Genomic DNA, 18,830 nt, shown 5'->3' with positions numbered 1-18,830 from the left:
ATCTTTTTTAATGAGTTCAATAAACTAGTTCTGTCCACTGGCGGATCCAGGGGGGGGGGTAGGGCGGTAGGGGCGATCGCCCCCCCCCCCAACTCGGCCGTCCACACCCCCCTTCGGGAGGGGGGGTGGACGAACTTTAGTATAGGATTTACACAATTTGTATACGAATTTATTACTTATGTTAAAAATATATACTAATTATTTATATTTCAACCTATTTTTAGATTATTTCGCCCCCCCTCTAGTATGTTGGCTGATTTGGTGGGGTCGGGAGGGGGCGATGATATAAATCCCGCCCCCCCCCCCCCACACTTTCGAGTGGGGGGGTGGTCAAATTTATTTGTAGAAATCACAGCTTGCTAACAAAATCAATTAAATATCTATATCATTAAAACTTGTTATTGATATTTTAACCGATCTTTTTATTATGTCGTTCCCTGTTTGCCGATTTGGGGGGGGGGGGCGAATACCTCTACTGCCCTTCCCACCTAAACCCTTTGAGTGGGGGTGGAAGGCGGTCCGTTTTTATGGAGAAATCATAGTTTGTGAACAAAATTAGTTGAATTAAAATATAATTTTTATATTATATCGCTCCCCTTCTGGTATCTTGGCCGATTCGGTGGGGTAAGGGGGTGTGTGATTGCATCTACTGCCCTGCCCACTTTAGCCCTCTGAGTGCTGGGGGGGGGGGGCGGTCCTATTTTTTGTGGAGAATCATAGTTTGTGAATAAAATTAGTTGAATATCTATATAATATAAACTACGTATTGATATGTGACCCATTGTATATTATGTCGTACCACACTCTAATCTCAAATTGTATCATTAGTAAATTTAAATGAAAAAGGGTTGTACCAGGTGGGAGGGGCGATATATGCAATCGTATTTCCCCCATCGGACAAATCAATACTTTTTCTTTTTGTATTATGGTAAGAATATACAAAATTTAACAAATCTGTCATTAATATAATTTATATATACTATAAATTAAATTCTTATATTGAGTCGCCCCACCCCTATTCTTTAATGCCAAATGCAATCTTTAGCAGAAATTATTAAAGGGGCGAGGATTAATCGTTTTCACTCTACGGCTCCTCCCATTTCCAGACAGAGTTTATTTAATTTCACATGAATTTATCATAATTATTTTAAGAAAGACTTTGCATTGGAAAAGTTAGAATTCAAACGAAATTTTTCAGTATAAGAGTCATGATTGAGATGAGTTCTAAACTCAAATAACGATTTCATAGTCACCTTTTCCCAACCTTTACTCAATCTGATATTTTTCTAGCTAAAAATGTTGGAACTATAACTCACAATTTATAAAAGAGCCTTCTTGAATACTATTTATCGAATAAGTTTTTTTTTCGGCGGCGATCCTCAAAGCAAAAATCTAAATACGTATCCTATCTTTTCAAGAAACAAATCGGTTTTATTTGCAATGTATTATGGGCCTATAAATTCATAAAATATTTTTCAAGTACAACCATAGACATATATATATTTATTTATGTCTATGAGTACAACATTATTCGAAAGGTCCTTTTTTAATAGTATGAATAATGAGCTTTAGGTCAGGAGAATGCGTTTCTGCAGTGAAGAATGCAAGAAAACGCTTTTGGCGTCGGGGCTTCGCCCCGAACTCCATTTATGAATAATGAGCTGTACTTGTCAGGAGAATGCGTTTCTGCAATGAAGAATGCAAGAAAACGCTTTTGGCGTCGGGGTTTCGCCCCAAACTCCACAAGAGAACCTTATAGTGCTGCCCCAATTATTTTGTTTTTCGCCGAAGGTTGAGAAATGCTGCTTTTTTTATTCTCATATATATATATATATATATATATATATATATATATATATATATATATATATATATATATATATATATATATAATTATATATATATATATATATATATAAATGTGTGTGTGTGTATCTGTTTGGAAAAAAATCGCCCCCCCCCCCCCAGTCCAAAGTTCTGGATCCGCTAGTGGTTCTGTCTCCTAAACATCTTCAACTTTGACTTTCATTGGACTGGCAAATGCAAATGTAATCTTAAGTAAATCTGGAAAGTTTGATGTGTTAGCAAATGTTCTTTCACAAAATTATCAATTGCACTTGATCCTTGCAGTGACTTTTTCATTGATTATTGTCATTTTAATAGCGTTGTCCTCGTTATAACTATTCGACGATGAATCAGAAACGTAGTTCCGACCACTTTTGGTGACTCATTCTGTTGAAATAAAGACTAACATACTACCATACATGGGGCACGTTGTGAGCAGAGACACCACTAATATGTTTCAAAACTATTTGACACTTTTCCAAAAATGAACCAATTCTCTTAAACACATCCACATAATACCGTAGTGCATGTCTTACAACTGAGGGGTCACATGGGAGCTAGGAGACACTACCTTCCACAACAGAGCTTCTTACCAGGGCACTACGGGAGACCCATGCTTTCCTGCACTGCTACCATTAGGAGTTCATCCAAGGTTCATGCTGTCCAATTCGTTATGCATTTAAAAAGTTTACGTATTAAAATTTATGGATGCGTTGTTCAACCTTTTTCAAAACGTACACATTTTAGTTCACATATTAGTTTTCAAATGTCTGTTTGGATCCAACTCGGGCAGCGTGCACTTCAAACTTCACTAATATCCTAATAAATGAGTGACTATTTATTCTTACTTCTGACCTTACAGACGACCTGGCTTAACGAGACGTTATACATTAATGCGCATTAACTTAAACTGTGAAAAATATTTCTGCTGCGACAATTAAAATGTTTGAAATCAATTCTGATTCAGTTGTCTGCAACATCTATCCTTGAATAACAATAAAAATAGTAAATTCCAATGAAAAAAAACTTTGCATGTGTCAATCTTTACATGTTAGAATTGACCCAAAACCATATTTTTAATGGTCTTAAGCGGCCCCTGACAAATCGTCAATCGACCCCAGGTTGAGAACCCCTCTTAACATCATCTGTCTAATAGGTTAAATGGTCTGAAAGCGGTACCATACTTTTTTACTTCTCGGTTTGTCTGTATATCTGTGGGTGTATGTGTGTAAAAGAAGGAAATGCCAGCTAGTGTAATACTATGAATACTTTATGGCTGTTGTTTTATTTCAATGTTCTCCAGAGTTTTACATTCCTGATGTCCAATCTTTTACAATCAGGGGCAGTCAAAACTCCTGAAACAGGCCACAATACAGATAGAAATCTGTATATATAATTTTCTACGTCGCCCACCACGCAAGCCGACTCTCTAACACTCTGAAAAAAGTCATGGAAAGATAACTCTTTTAGTTCTGCAAGTCGGACTAAAGTTACCCCACGCGAACACAGTCGTTTGCCCAAACCCACCCCATTTGGACAAATGTCTTTCAGGAAGTGTTCACCCGTCACTAAATAGAGGCGTATGCTACGCCGTGGGTCAGCTAGTATAAAATAATTATTATATTGAGTAGACATCCTTTTTTTGTATTACAACTGCATTGCACTTGCCATTTCTTCATTAATTAGGTGTGTGTGTGTTGGGGGGAGGGGTGATGTTCCTATTTTTTTCTCCCAGATGCATCAAAGGGACACCAAATTGGAGTGTAGAACTGAATCAACAAGTTTATCAGAGGCAAAGACAATAAGTAAGATGTATTTTGCATGTTTCATTACAAAAAAAAATAATAATTTTAAAAAGTCATAAATAAAAGTTGAGTAAACCTGAAATTTAATGCATCAAGTCACATATATTTGATTCTAATGAAAGTCAATATTTCAGTACACACGTATCAGCATCAAGGTCGATACAAGGCATTTGTTATAAACATTGCATAATAATGTAAGTACTTGTAGTTTAAGTATAAATTTGAGTATAACTACAAAGCACATGCCATCAAACACTTGTATGTTGTGTAACTGATTAAAATAAATATTAACAATCAACATATAACAATATATCAACATTTGAATAGGCATAAAAAAACATTAAGGCAATACTTATACACCAAATGATATATCATATGAATCTCCATCAAGCCAGATATAAATAATTTCATTACAAAGATGGAAAATTGCAAGTATAATTTGCTTTTGTTTATATCGCAATACATACAGTTGTTGTGTGGTAAGAAAATGTTTGTTTCTAAAGTGGTTTCTCTTACAAATATAATACAAGTTAACAACATTAATGAATTGAAATGCAAAATGAATGATAAAAAGATGAATTGCATAGCGCTATGTTGTCATTTGATGCTGTATTCAGATCATGCTCATTTTTTAAAAATATACTGTATATAAAAATTGAGGCAGTTTGTTTTTGATTAGGCAAAATGATTTCAAATTTGTCAGAAAGAACATTTAGCACAAATGTAAACTTTGTTTTTTGTGCATTTCAGATTTCTCTGTAACTATAAAGTTAAAGTACATGCAATTTTTTTCACAATATATGTTATGTCCACATAAAAAAAAAAGATGCCATTCAAACATCTAAGATGTTCAAGTTGAACAAAAAATCCAGTTCAAAACACTGGCATTGTCTACACGTATGCCAATTATTGAAGAAAGCTCAAGAGCTCAGTCCTTCATTTTGCATGTTAGAAAAAATAATATGGTACTTTACTTGATGACTTGGTCATGTTAAATAAATTGAACATCTCTAAAAGCAAGTAGAAAGGTTAACTGGCTAGAGAAAATGAAAAAATGGTTGATCAAAGCCTGGGTTGAATGACATTTGCCTGTATAAAAAAAAAAAGGAGAAGCCAGCAGATGGGTAAAATGCTCAAAGACTAGTGCAGCTCGTTTTGTGGTCAAGCAGAAAGTAAATGTCAGATCAAACAACAAAGCCAAGAATATCTCAAAGCTCCAATGCCATTTTTTTCAAGTGTTAGAAAGTACACCCTCTGCCAACCAGCTAAAACAGAATTTGAGTTTTTGATAACTAAAAAAACTGACAGAACTAATTTCTTCTGCTACTAGTTCACAAGAGACACATTGAAACACTTCTAATATTCAAGATAAATGCTGCAAGTTTTGTGCCACAGCAAATTAGCATAATATCCTCCATAGTAGCTTCTTACTACTATGAAGGACTGGGTATGTTTGGAACATTGAAAAAGGAAATGCTCAAAAGTTTTGTAAGTGTGGGAACAGATTCAACTATGTCTACAGAAGCACACACACACACATAAATTATTAATTTCAAGAAAAGTAATGGTAACATTTGTTTCCAGGATTCTAAAAAAAAAAATCAAAGTTGTTGATCAATTTTAAAATTTCATTTAAAAGACACCTTCTCAACAACTAACATGTCACAACAAAAGTTGTGCTATGAAAAAATCGTGTCAGATTAATATATAGTGTCGAGTCAAATTAAAAAAAAATTGTTCTGATATATATATATATATCTTTTTACCAAATCTGATAAAGGCCTAAGTTAATTTGTTCACAAAGTTTTGACTGATAAGTAGACTTAACATAATGTTTCAAACATAGCCTAATTAGACAATGATATCATTGTTCTTTTATATAACATAATTGACAAAAAGTTTTACAAAAAGTTTAATTCATACAGACGTAATAGTAGTGGTGATTTAAAGCTATTGTAAGTACATTGAATTTTCAAAAGTAAGAGGGGACATTAATAGATTATTTTTTTTTAAATGCCATTGTCTACAGAAATAGTCACCAGATTTTAGACTCACTGACTGACAAGAATCAAGATAATTGATTATTACTGTGTATACATTTCTGAACATTGTCATCTCATTTTATTGGCATAATCATTTGATAAATCATTTATTCAAATACCAATTTACAACAAAAAAATATTTAATAATAAAAAAAAAATAAGTGCATATTGAATCAAAAGTTTCCAACCAATTGAAACTTGTATTTATCTCTGGAAAATTAATGTGATCATAGTTTATTATTTCTTTCAAAAGTAATACTTTTCAGATCATTACTCAACGAAACCAAAAAAAAAAAAAACAAAAAAAAACACAAAATATTTTTAATTTAACAAAACAAATCAAAACTAGCAGAATATATAAAGTTAAAAAAATGAGTTAAGTAGATCGATTTGTAAAAAAAATTTTTTTTTATATACAATAAGATCTAAAGCCTCTTTCTGTGAATCAATGAAAAATAAGTGAACTATTGCAACTATACTTAAATAAGTAAAATAGTGTCAATAGTAGAGCTTGTTCAAATGGTTTATATGTGGAAATATAAATGTAAGTGATGCATTACTAAAAGAAAATGTTTGTTTTAAAAGTTTATAAAAACAGAACTCAGAACTCAGGACTATTCTCTCTTTGTGATGCAGACACTGGTGGAGAAACAATGTAGTCTGATGGATTGAGGGTTTCCAGTCTCATAATACTATCTGAAATGAAAACAATGAAAATAATTATTTATAATGCTGCTACTACAAAACATGTAGAACTAATGTTTTGGGATATTTGAAAATAAGCTTTTTTATTTAAAGACACATTCACTTGCTAATATATCTATTCACATCAATCAATAAAGTTTATATCTAAAAATGAAGACAAAAAAAACAGAATTGACACTGAAGTTAAGAAAAATTGTTTAACATCTAAAATTAAAAACCATTAACCAGGCTAAAAAATAGCAATGATTTTCATAGCCTTAATTAATGCAACAATGAATTAAGGCTGATGTCAATTAAATGTGCTCTATTGGAAAACTCATAAATGTAACTGATAGAGGTAAACATCTGCTTAAAAGCTGTTATCTGCATCACACAAGAATCTGGTCAACAGTCTTTAAATTTCTAACTAGCCCCACATAGGATGCAAGGCAAAAATATTGCAATATAAATAATGTTACAATCATTGAAATGAATATTACCTAAAATCCAAGTTGGCCGAATGACTAGTCTTTTAGGATCATAACTGTCTCCAACAAATATAGATGCTCTTGTCAGTGATCCAGTAACCTAGAAAATATACAAACTAAATTTGAATACAGGCATTCAAAGCTAACATCCATAGATATTCCTTATATAAGCAATCAAATTTAAAAGGTACTGGACAGGGCCGATAAGTAAAGTTTTAGAATAAAAACAATTGAAAAAAAAAAAAAAAGAAAGAGGAGGGAATTAATATACAAAAACAAACAAAAATTCCTTGGTCCAGTATTTCCCTCATTACATAGTGGTTAGTTGCTCGTGTACGTCTTTTTCACAGGTTTATAAATAAGTATAGCGTCCCTACTTCACACAAATTCACTTATTATGGGTTGGTCTAGAATGGAACACCAGCAATAAGTGAAGGAACACTAAAAAGTTTGCCACTACACTACAATTTATATTCTTTCTCAAGGTTTTACTTACATTGCCGCAGCAAAGATTGATTAGATGAACTAGCTCTTGTCTTGGAGGTGTACAATCATTATAGACATAGATGGGTCCTATTTTGGAGAGTAGGTCAAGCTTGTACAGGTGACCACATTTCTCCCTCTGAAGACGTGACTTCTAAAGAAGTAGAACAATAAAGTAAAGTTAATGTAAATCGATTACATATCAGAGTATAATCAACAATCAACAAAAACATATTTATACCTTAGCAGCAGGAAATTCAAGTTCCATTTCATACTTTTCTTCTAACAGCCAGTTTCCAGCTTCTAGAGACTCTAAGACCTTTTAAAGATAGTGGAGTTATATTTTAAAATGGTTATTTTATAGTGGTATTCTACATGAAAAACAGCACATATCAGAAGCCACCACTCTAGGAACAAAAAGTTGCACTTATGCCGTAATTAATTTATATTTACAGCAAAATTACAAATTAGCCTCTACTCTGTAAAGTTTTTGCCTACAATTAAAACCCTATTCCATAAATATATGTTCCTTAAGAAACATTTCTAAATGTCAACACAAAATTTTAAAAGTTTATTCTTGAATATTTCTTTTCACTTAGTATGTTTGATGGTCCTTAGCAAGGGAAAGCAACTGTCTGTATCCTTTTTTTTTTTATAACTCACAAGATCTTTGGCCAGACATGTTGGGTAGTTCAGAAAGGTTCAACAATTTTGACAGTCTGAAGTCAGATAGCCCTGGGATATTGTCATAATCTACCACTAGTTCAGGTCTGTTAGTTAAGAATAAGTTTAAGTTGCTGTTTAATTTAGTGTTGTTTTTATCAATAATCCTATAAGAGGATGCTGATTGATTGTAAATGTATAAGACATTGGCCCCAAATCACCCCAATAGAAAGAAAACTATATGGAGAGCTCCCTGATTTGGAAACCACTTCGCAGTTCATCTCATGTATTGGTCTAGTCATATGAACACTCCAACATAACAATGAGAACGATGAAGAAGAAGAAAGATTGTAAATGTTATATTACAATACACTAATCTTAAATTTCTTGATTAGTAAAGCTAGATAATGATTTTCTTTGAATTTTTTATATTCTTGTTAAGTTTTTTTATTTTATGAAATGAATTTTGCTTTGATTGAAGCAGTCTTGTATTAAAAATTATCAGGTAGGTTTATTAGTTAAATTACATTAAAAGTGTATTGTTATTAATTTCTCTACTTATTGATTAGTAATAGTAATAATTTTCTACTTGATTTTTACAGTTCTTTACTATGACTTTTTTTTTTTTTCACCTTTGAATTCTACAGTCTATGTCATTGAAAATCTGTCTTGGAGTAATCAGTAGTCAACTGCAGCCTTTCCTAGCAAAATGTAGAAATAGATCTAAAAAAATTTTCCTGGAAATAGTTTAATTGATTGCAAAATTAAAAGAGACTAACATTTTGTTTATTAACAGTGTGAATATGGAAGCTTCTTCAAATGCATCAATTTTTTAAACTTAAGAAAGGCTTTGAATATAGACTTATGTGATACTAAACAGATGCATGATACATAAGGAAGAGACAGGGAGAAAGATATGAACATTACAAATTTCGCCACAATTTTATTTAAAGAAAGTTGCAGTGGCTGAGTGCTTGGCTTCCAAACCTAGGGTCCTAAGTTTGAATCTTGTTGAAGACTGGGATTTTGAATTTTGGGATTTTTAGGGCACCCCTGAGTCCACCCAGCCCTGACTAGTTGGGAAAAGTAAAGACAGTTGGTTGTTGTGCTAGCCACATGACACCCTGCTGGTTAACTTGTGGCCAAAGAAACAGATGGCCTAAACATCATCTGCCATATAGATCACAAGGTTGAAAGGGGAAAAGAGAATTACCCTTTAAATAATTACTGATCATGTAAACTAATTTTCAAAATGAAATATTTTTTAAAGAATTTTGAAAAATTAATAACTGGAGTAAAAAAAAAAGAATAAAATTTTAATTGAAAATAATTTCAAAATTCTCACCCAATTTTTTTTAAGTATCCAACATCCTCTTGTTATGGCTTTCAAAATATTTAAAGTGCGTCTGGCATCCCCACACACAATGTGAGTAGTACAAGATTCTACATTCCTTGTCATGTGAAAGACTCCAAATGTTTTTACTACTGAGCAGACAACCTCTTGTTCACTGAAAATAAATGTCTCTAATGTTGAAAGATTGATTATTTTACAACTAATAATTGTCAAATAGAAACCACTTTCTCCATAAACCTAATACAGCATATTTTCAAGTATAATTTAATCATTATGTTAAATGCCTTAGAAAACAAAGAAAAAAAAACTTACTCTCTATGAAGGCTTGTCATGACCAATGAATATTTGTCTCTTTTACCAAGCACATCTGGTTTTGCCAATATTAGAGACCTTGCATGGCGCAATTGGGAGGTGGTGCCTTCTTCAATATCAGCAGTGGATGAACTGTTTAATTTAATTGATGGATTTTCTTCACTAGTTGAAGAGTTCGTTTTTTTTCGCTTCTTTTTCTCTGACTTCTTAGTACTAGATGAAGACCTACTTCTTTTTCTTTTTGAATCCTTTCTACTCTCTGTAGATGAACCATATGAGCTGCTAACAGTTTCAGTAACTTTTTGTTGAACCTTTATAACAGACTTTGAAGGTTTCACCTCAGAAGTAGTCATTTCTTGTAAATGACTGTTTTTAAATGAAAACTCATTGATACTCAGCCGTGTAGACCGCCGTCTATTACATTTTTCAGCTAGTGGTAATTCAATGGCTTTATTATGACTTTTTTTAAAACTATTATCTCTCTCAGACTGATTAATTTTCAATAACTCATCTGTGCTTAGCCTAACAGATCGCCTTCGGCTTTTTCGTTCAATTATTTGTGATGTCTCACTGGGATACATGACAGACATTGAAGCTTCCAAAGGGTTCCTTGAAACTGTGTCATCCTGGGTACAGCTTGGACGAATCATTTCTGAACAACTCTTTTCTTGTGATGTACTAACATTGGTTGAACTCAGATCTTTATCAGGTGAAAACTTTGAACTTGGCTTTTGAGATGCTTTGGATCTTTTATTTTTTAGCTTGTTATTTCTACTTGTATTTTTATCTGGGCCAACACCAAGGCTAAACAGAAAAGAAGCATCTGCCTTAGCGCTGACCAGACTATCATCTAATTTATTGTTAAGAGAAATCAGACTCTTTGTTGAGCTCATTTCATCACCAGGTGTAGTAGACTTATCAAAAAAAGCATTTTGTTGACATCCTGATAAAAGATTCTTTTTTCTTGTGAGCTTTGGCTTAAGTGTGGTGGTATCAACAGTAACAGGAAGCTTTGAGTCACACTCAGGTTTCTGTGGATCCATCTCCAAATTGCAGTGTAAGGCACTTGAAATTACTTTGTCGACATTGCCAAAACTTGAAATTGAAGCTGCATTAGAGCTCTTTAAAGTTTTACAATTCTCATCGAAACACAAAGCATTAGTAGCACTGCTTTCTACACAGAGTAAAGCTGATAGAGAGGTGACAGGAGGATTTAGTTGATAATCCTTTAATGAGACCCCATGTTTGTCCGTCACTCTGTGACTAGCCAATGGAGTAACCGGACTAGTAGCTATATTGAAATCTTGAGGTGACAGTGGTTTTGAAAACTTTTTAGTCTCACTACATATAGTGGATCGTAAAGTGTTAAAAATATTTTCTGATTGATTGGTATGTGCAGATATTCTGTGAGGACTTTTTAATGATAGGAAGCTCTTCTTCTTTGTAGACGTTTCAAGTTTTGTGCTGCTTGCAGTTCTGGAATGTTTAGGTGATAAATGAGCATTATTAACACAATCCCTTGTAGCTAGACGTTTTGATTGTGGTGATAATTTTTCTTTGATAGATTCATTAGAACTAGTTTTATCTAATTTGTCAATAACACCTTGAATGATTCTTGAAGTAACAATACTGTCTTCACTGCTTGAGCTGACCAAATCACCTCCTATCAAATAGACAACACTAATGAGTAGAGGTAAAATACTGACATTAAGCAAACTTATTTGAAAAAAGAAAACTTTAAAAAACTGCACTATGTCAATCGAGCAAAAATTAAGTTGTTGTTTTTTTTGTGTGAAAAGATCATAATTTGTATACACATCAGTAAAAAAAAAAATTCATCTGTAATTAGAGGACAATACTAATTTTTATTTACCAAACAATCGCCTTTGAAGTGGCTTTTCAACTTGTGCCTTAGGAGTAATTAATGGCTCTTCTGGGTCTAGCTCAAGCACTAAAATAAAAGTATGGCATGTTTACAATTTTATTAACTTTTTTCAAACTGTCATTGTATTAGGCTCAATGTAAATTTTCATCACATATTCTAAACAGTAACAAAAAATTCTTTAATAACCTTCTCGTTGGTCTCTCAACATTTTCTCTAAACGTTCTTTTAAACTGGATGGTGTTTCTGGCACTGGTGAACAATAGTTTATCAGAGGGGGGAAAACCTGATACAAAAATTATAATGAAATTAAATAAATGCTTGACCGAAGTATAGTAAAAAATGATTAGATTTCTATAGAAAAGTAGAAACATAAATATCTGAACATACATATGGTGATCTAGCCTGAGTATCCATAGCAAGTATTGCATGAGGTGAAGATGAGGTTGGTGTGGAATCATCCTTTATTTTAAATCTGTTGGCCATTAAATCCCGTTTCCGACGCTTCTCAGCTCTCTCAGCACTTCTAGCAATCTCTTCATCAAAGTCATTGGGTTGCATTGATTTCATTTTCTAATTCAAAGATTAGATAGGTGAATAAAAAGAAAATTTAATATATTATATGCTTTTTAAGGATAAACAAGGGTCAAAATCAGTCATAAAATTATAGCTATTACACACACACACAAATAAACGTATACCTTCCACCTCGGTCCTTGGTTGAATTTAGGTAGGGGACTAAAAATTTCTTCTGGCATAAGAGCAGGAAAATCAATTTCCGGCATTTTTTTGTAATTCTGTCGACAGCTGCAACATTATAAATATGTAAATATTGACACATAATGTTGGCAGAGAAAGTATTTAACTGTTTTAAACAGTATTATTCAAGCTAATTTCTAAATTTGAAAAAAAAAAAAAAAAAAAAAAGAATGGAATTTTATTCATTTTTTAAAAATGATTTTTAATTAGAGGAGATGAAATTTAAAAATAAGACAATCAGAGTAATGTTTCCTTGTTCTTGTTAGTATAAGCTTATATATATCATATTATTATTTAAAAAGGAATATTGGTGATAAAAAAAGATCAAAGGACTATGTTATGCAGATGCTTATTAAGTAGACCAAAGATGCTCAACTTTATTCTGCCTGAGGGCCATTTTAATTTCCAACACTCGTGTCGCGAGCCACATCAACAAAAAGGTAAAAAAACAAAAAAGGAAATACACAATTAATTATTTTGATTAGAAACCCGTGACTCTAGTACTTACATTAATTCATGAAAAGTTTATCTAAAACCAAGTTTTAAATATCTGCTGCATAGATGAGGTACAAAGTCGGAGTTTGGTTTAAAAAAACTGTTGAATGTTATGTTCTTGAAAAAGAGACATTCTTTCTTTATAAAACAAATATGTTGGCTTATTGTTGGTACCAAGCCATTTACCCTAACATATGAGAAGATAAATTTAAAAAAAAAAATGTGGAGATGGGATTTTCTACATTTTATCCAAGCGTGTCGACGGGCCGGATGGAATCAAGTTGCGGGCCAGGTGTGGCATGCGGGCCGTATTTTGGGCATCACTGAAGTAGACTATTATTTCATAAAAAGAAATATAAAACTTTTTAAAAATAAAATTTACCAACCTTTCAAGCCAAGAAACTGAAACAAGTGGGACATTTCTTTTCCTAGCTTTATTCCAAGTTCGCTTTAAGCCTTCTTTAAAAACAACGTGAGTTACATCATCGGAAAAACTTGTTCTAATTTCAGATCCCAAAAACTCAAGTTCTTTGTAAACAGCTGCACTCCGATTGTCATTATTACTTCTTACTTCAACATATGCAACAATACCTGAAGCAAAAAAAAAAACACAAAACAACAAATGCAATAGATAGCATGTTTTGTAAAATTGTTTTTATCTTAAAAGAGTGCCCAGGGACACATGTAATATCTCATTATATTTTAATATATTTATATTTATCAAATCATATGATTATTAATAAAAAGATCACACAACTAGAAGAAGCATCTCGACCAGCAGGACTTGAGGCCAATGACAGTAAAACCAAGTACATCGTAATGACAAGAGACAATCAAACAGAATGACAATATATCAAAATCAAAGACCACAAATTTGAAAACGTCCAAACTTTCAAATATCTAGGAAGTACATTTGATTTAAAAAATGACATACTAACAGAAATAAAGGAAAGAATAGCAGGAGGCAACAGAGCATTTTATAGCACCCATCATTTACTTAAGAGCAAAACAATTCCAAGGAAAACCAAGAAAATAATATACAAAACCATAATAAGACCAGCAGCAATGTATGCAAGTGAGACCTGGACACTGACTAAGAAGTCAGAAAGTTTACTTAATACTTGGAACGAAAAATTTTTTAGGAAAATCTATGGTGCCATACAGGATGAAACAGGGTGGAGGACACACACTAACCATAAGATATATCAATTATATGAAGATCCCCAATAGTGACCAAAATAGAAAAGAACAGACTACGTTGGGCAGGTCACCTTGAACGAATGTCAGATAACAGAGGAGCGAAAATCATATACAGGCAAAAACCAAAAGGCAGACGACCCAAAGGTAGACCCCGATTGCGATGGATTGATGATGTAAAAGCAGATCTGCAACAGCTTGGGGTTAGGGCCTGGAGACGAAAGGCCCAGGAGAGATCTGAATGGAAGGATGTGTTGAAGCAGGCCAGAGCCCTCCATGGGCTGTAGCACCAATGGGATGGATGGATGAATGGATGAATAAAAAGATATAACCACAGTTATTCTTAAATATTTGTCATCATCAAGTAGTCCTATCATTCGCAGCAAGTAAAAATAGTTTTAAAAAATTATTTATATTTATGCATGCTAGTTTTTTAAATGTAAAAAGAACATTCAATATAATACATACCTTTAAGAATAGAATTCAAATCCATCCATAAATGCAGAGCCTAAACATAATGAGAAAATATAGAGAAAAAAATGTTTTATTTTTTACTTCTGCATATTTAAAAAAAACTAAACTATAATAGTAATGAGAGTTTCTCAGTCTAGATTACTAGCCATATATTGCTCATATAGTTACGATATAGTGTATTTGAAACAATTAAACAAAGTAATAATGTTTTAAGTAAATCGAATGTGAATGTAAAAATAGTATTAAAGGAGCTATTAAAATAGCTAATAGACCTAAATCCATTTTTTTATAAAAACATTAGCTTGTAGGCATATATATATTTAAATCTAGATCTAGAGTCTAGATACTATTATTAAATAATAGATGTAGATCTATATATTACAAGAGTGAATTGAAGGGCTCAATAAGCTTAAATATTAATTATGGTATGTGAGTATATTTAATATCCCCCATATAGGGAGGGCCCCATCTTGCCTGTCCAATCATAGTGTGTTTACGCAACACATAAATGGAACTATTAAAATATATGCCAACGTGGCTAAAGTCACATGTCGCAGCTATAGTTAACAAATTTATGTAAAATTTTTTTTGAATCAAACAGGCAGTGGAGGGAAGGGGGAGAGAGTCATGAAAAGAATCATAAAAATCTATGGGAGGGAGGGGATGTTAAGGTGTAACAAAACGAACATCCAAATTATGAAAAAAGAAGAGGGTCCTTGGATGGGAATTAAAAGAAAGACAGAGAGAAAATACACGTGTAGCCTAGTTGAAAATATCATGTTTATTAAATTATAATAATTAATTTATAGATCTATAATCTATATAGATTTATTTCTGTCTGTTTCTACACATAGATTATATACGTAGGTCTATATAATTAAAAATAAATAAAGTATAAAATAAATGATATATAGATTATATATAATTATATACTATAGAGAGAGAGAGAGAGAGAAAGAGAGAGAGGAGAGAGAGAGGGGCAATATACTATAAATACATATTGCAGAAGTGAATCTACTTCTTTTAGTATAAATAATTTTTAATTATCACAGATATAATATATGAGTGTTTCTCCAGTACTGGTATCAAAAAGTGTCACATTAGGCCAAAAATTAAAGTGGAAGGTTTTGGTTTCATTTTAAGTGTATTCACTTCTTCACCAATTGTACTTTAAGAATTTATCAATAGAAAATGAATCGGAATAAGTACATTTCCTCAGCAGTGCTGGCAAAAGGGGGTACCCACTTTTGCATTTCAGGTGCATCACAGGGACACCATTGATGATTAAAATGCAACTAACTGTTAATTTGCTTTCTTAGCATAATTTGAATGTTTCTATTGTATTAAGCAGCTAGATAGAGAAATTGAAGTTTTTGAGCACTTACGCTATGTTTGAGCTCAATTTAAAAAATGGGACACTGTAGCACCTGTAACACTACTGGTAAAAGTTTTTTAAATAAGATTTTTTATAAGAAAATAGAATTTATGCTATACTTGCCTTGTAGCTAAATATATAGGCTATTATTTGCTGCAATATCTCAACAATAATTCAAGCATTTATTATAACATGACTATTATATCACAAGATGTTGCGGGTGCTACAACGGGACACCAATATAAAATATATCGTTTTTTTTGTTAATACATGCTGAAATACAATTTTTTTAAAGGCTGTAAATACATTACCAATTATTCTTTTATTAGTGATTCACAAAATAGTTTTCTATAACCACAAATAAATGTACTAGGCCTTTGTGTGTGTGTGTTCAACAATCCTATAAATATATATTAGACATAACTGCCTCAAACATGACCTAATCATAAACTAAAAAGTGCAGCTTTCTGACTTTCAATGCACCAAGAACAAGATCCAAAACTAGATTTACATATAGTTTGAGGTGCTTCAACTGGGACACCAAGACCTATTTTACTAAAATTATGTGTACATTTTTACAGTTTCAAAGAAAAATTACACTGTGTCAATTAATCATTGATGCTTTTAGTAACAGTAACACAATTTGGAGCAGAATCCTTACTTTGTTTACAATTGATAAAGGTTTAAAATTTCAAATTTAGTGGGACACCATGTGATGCACCTGTGACGCATTTTTAACAGCGATATCTAAGTAATACCCAAGTAAATATAAAATAAAAAGATATACATAATGCATTAACATTATATTGTTAATATATTTCAACAAAAATGTCTGTTCAATTATCCTTGCTTTTAGTAGAATATTACTTCAACCTAAGCCAGGTGTTCCGTGTTACATCAAAAGATGTCATTTTGTGCACTTTTTCACACATTTTCTACAATTTAAAAATTCCACTATGCACCTTTCAAGCTGAAAATTTATAGATAAACCATTTCTAAGTGCAAAAAGAAAATTGTGACATTTAAATAAGAAGTTTTTGAGTTATAGACTTTTTAGTGAACCAATACCTATTTCGTATTTGTCACCAGTACTGGAGAAACACTGATATAATTTATTAGCAATAACATCTAGAGTAAAGTGCGAAGTTCGAGCAGTCCCGATTTGACAAGAGGTTCGAACAGTTCACTTTTTATTGCTAAAACTTTTTTATTTGAATGTTTACCAAATTACTACTATATTGCTACTGCGCATGCACCTTTTTTCTTCACTTCCGACACATTCTATTTCCTTTTCCTTGCAAAGGCTAAGTTCATGGTGAGGTCAAACTCAGGAGGTGTGGAATTATTCTTTTTTACTACCCGGTAGTGAAGGAAATGGGTAATGGGATTAAGGCTATTTTTAAGTCTGATGGCTCATCAGCTCAAAGAGACTATTTGAAGTTGTGGAGGGTGGGAAATGGTGCAATGGATGGTGTTCTTGCGCTGGAGTAAAAAGAAAATGACTTTATAGTAAAAATTAAATATTAAAACATGTTTTTAGATATATTTTCTTTGATCTGCTCGAACCTTCCACCAACCCGATTGAGCTTACTAACTGGGGAAAAATCCGCTCGAGGAAAAGTACACTTGGCGATACTTACCCTGCACCTCTTTGACTTCGTATTTAATTTTAACTAAGCCTATTGATACATTAAATCCAATCTATTTTTATAGAAAAAAGGACGAGGAATTCAGAGATAGCATCAGTTTTTTCATAGGTCAGACCGTTACGGTACTATAAAAATCCAAACTTGAAAATTGCTGCCAGCGGGCTTAATGCGCTCAAACTTCGCACTTTACTATAGATTATCTAGATCTAGTGAATTCTAGTGAAGTGGTGCTTACTAACGGTGCTCAGTGAGAGTCAGTGTGCACTGAAGTTGTCTTAGTTGAAGGATAAAGCACAAAAACTGCATTCAGTATAGGTATAAGTATAGGAGCATGAACTTGAAGTGACCTAATTTATTTTAAAATAAAATCTTGACTTAAAGTAACTTAATGACGTTAAAAGTTAAACCGTCACCAAATATTAAATAACAATAAAATGCACTTGTCATTCACTAATTTAGAATCTAGATATATTATAGTAGTTTAGTAGATTATATAGATCTAGATATCTAGTATAGTCTAAATCTAATAGATATTTTTTCTAGATCTAGATCTAGAATCTAGATCTACTAAAATCTACTTTTATTGTTTTTCAGTCTTTGGACACTTTTGACTTGTTCCGAACGAATCAATGTAAAATTTGGTACCGGAAATTTCAAAATAAAAAGATGTACCGGGTTCTGAAGATGTATGTAGGCCACAACCACAGACCTATATATATTACAGATCTAGGTCTGTGTTGTTGACTATAAAAAAGAATTTTTTTTTTACGGTCCAGGTCGCCTGCGGGGGGTTGCATGGTGGTGCACCTGCACCCCCCCCCCCTTTGATTTCTATCCAATTTTTTGCCACTTCAAGTCTGGATAGTCGTAACGTTTGATATGACCAATTTATTTGCATATAATAATGTCATAATTATACTCGTAGGCCTAAGTTATAATCCCTAGAATGTGATAAGTATTTTCATTATTAGGCCACTTTTTGCCCTGGAGTAGAAATCCTTGCTAGCTGTCTTTCGACGTGATACATTTGAAAGATTCTTTGAATAAGATTGAAAGAGTGCAATCAACCTAGTAGCCTAAGTGTATTAACGTCTTTGGAAGTTGAACAGATCTATCAGATACAAGAATGCTCTTCACATGCCTTCGTCCAAGTCAAAACGTTGATTTGGATCAACGGAGCATTGGCAGCCAGTGGCGTACGTAGCATCCATGGCGCGAAGGGGCTCAATGAAACAGGGCCCACGATCATTAGGGGCCCACAGGCCCACAGCCTGTAGCGTACGTAGCAACAATGGCGCAACGGGGTTCATTTCGCTTGGGCCC

At 32.8% G+C, this 18,830-nt stretch overlaps 1 protein-coding gene across 5 annotated transcripts; it reads right to left on the bottom strand.

Moving 5' to 3' along the window:
- Positions 1–3,710: 3,710 nt before the first annotated feature.
- LOC106065852 (microcephalin-like) lies at positions 3,711–18,172 on the bottom strand. 5 transcript variants are annotated; one of them, XM_056030419.1, is made up of 14 exons: positions 18,086–18,144; positions 17,743–17,854; positions 14,478–14,517; positions 13,199–13,403; positions 12,260–12,365; positions 11,949–12,131; positions 11,748–11,844; positions 11,550–11,627; positions 9,677–11,339; positions 9,356–9,518; positions 7,589–7,666; positions 7,361–7,501; positions 6,877–6,964; positions 3,711–6,388 (listed from the first exon to the last, which is right to left on the bottom strand). In XM_056030419.1, exons 3-14 carry the CDS (start codon positions 14,500–14,502, stop codon positions 6,294–6,296), a joined length of 2,922 nt encoding a protein of 973 aa, XP_055886394.1. In that variant the 5' UTR covers positions 14,503–14,517; positions 17,743–17,854; positions 18,086–18,144; the 3' UTR covers positions 3,711–6,293. The 5 variants fall into 5 exon arrangements, with proteins under 5 accessions (XP_055886394.1, XP_055886395.1, XP_055886393.1 ...); XM_056030420.1 differs by lacking the exon at positions 17,743–17,854 and having other exon boundaries at positions 18,086–18,172; XM_056030418.1 differs by lacking the exon at positions 18,086–18,144 and having other exon boundaries at positions 17,743–18,069.
- Positions 18,173–18,830: the final 658 nt, after the last annotated feature.

The sequence above is a fragment of the Biomphalaria glabrata genome, chromosome 5 (assembly GCF_947242115.1).
Source record: "Biomphalaria glabrata chromosome 5, xgBioGlab47.1, whole genome shotgun sequence".
In the NCBI taxonomy this organism is placed as follows: domain Eukaryota; kingdom Metazoa; phylum Mollusca; class Gastropoda; family Planorbidae; genus Biomphalaria; species Biomphalaria glabrata.
Note: the sequence above shows the minus strand (reverse complement) of the source record. Positions and strands in the feature narration are given on the sequence as shown.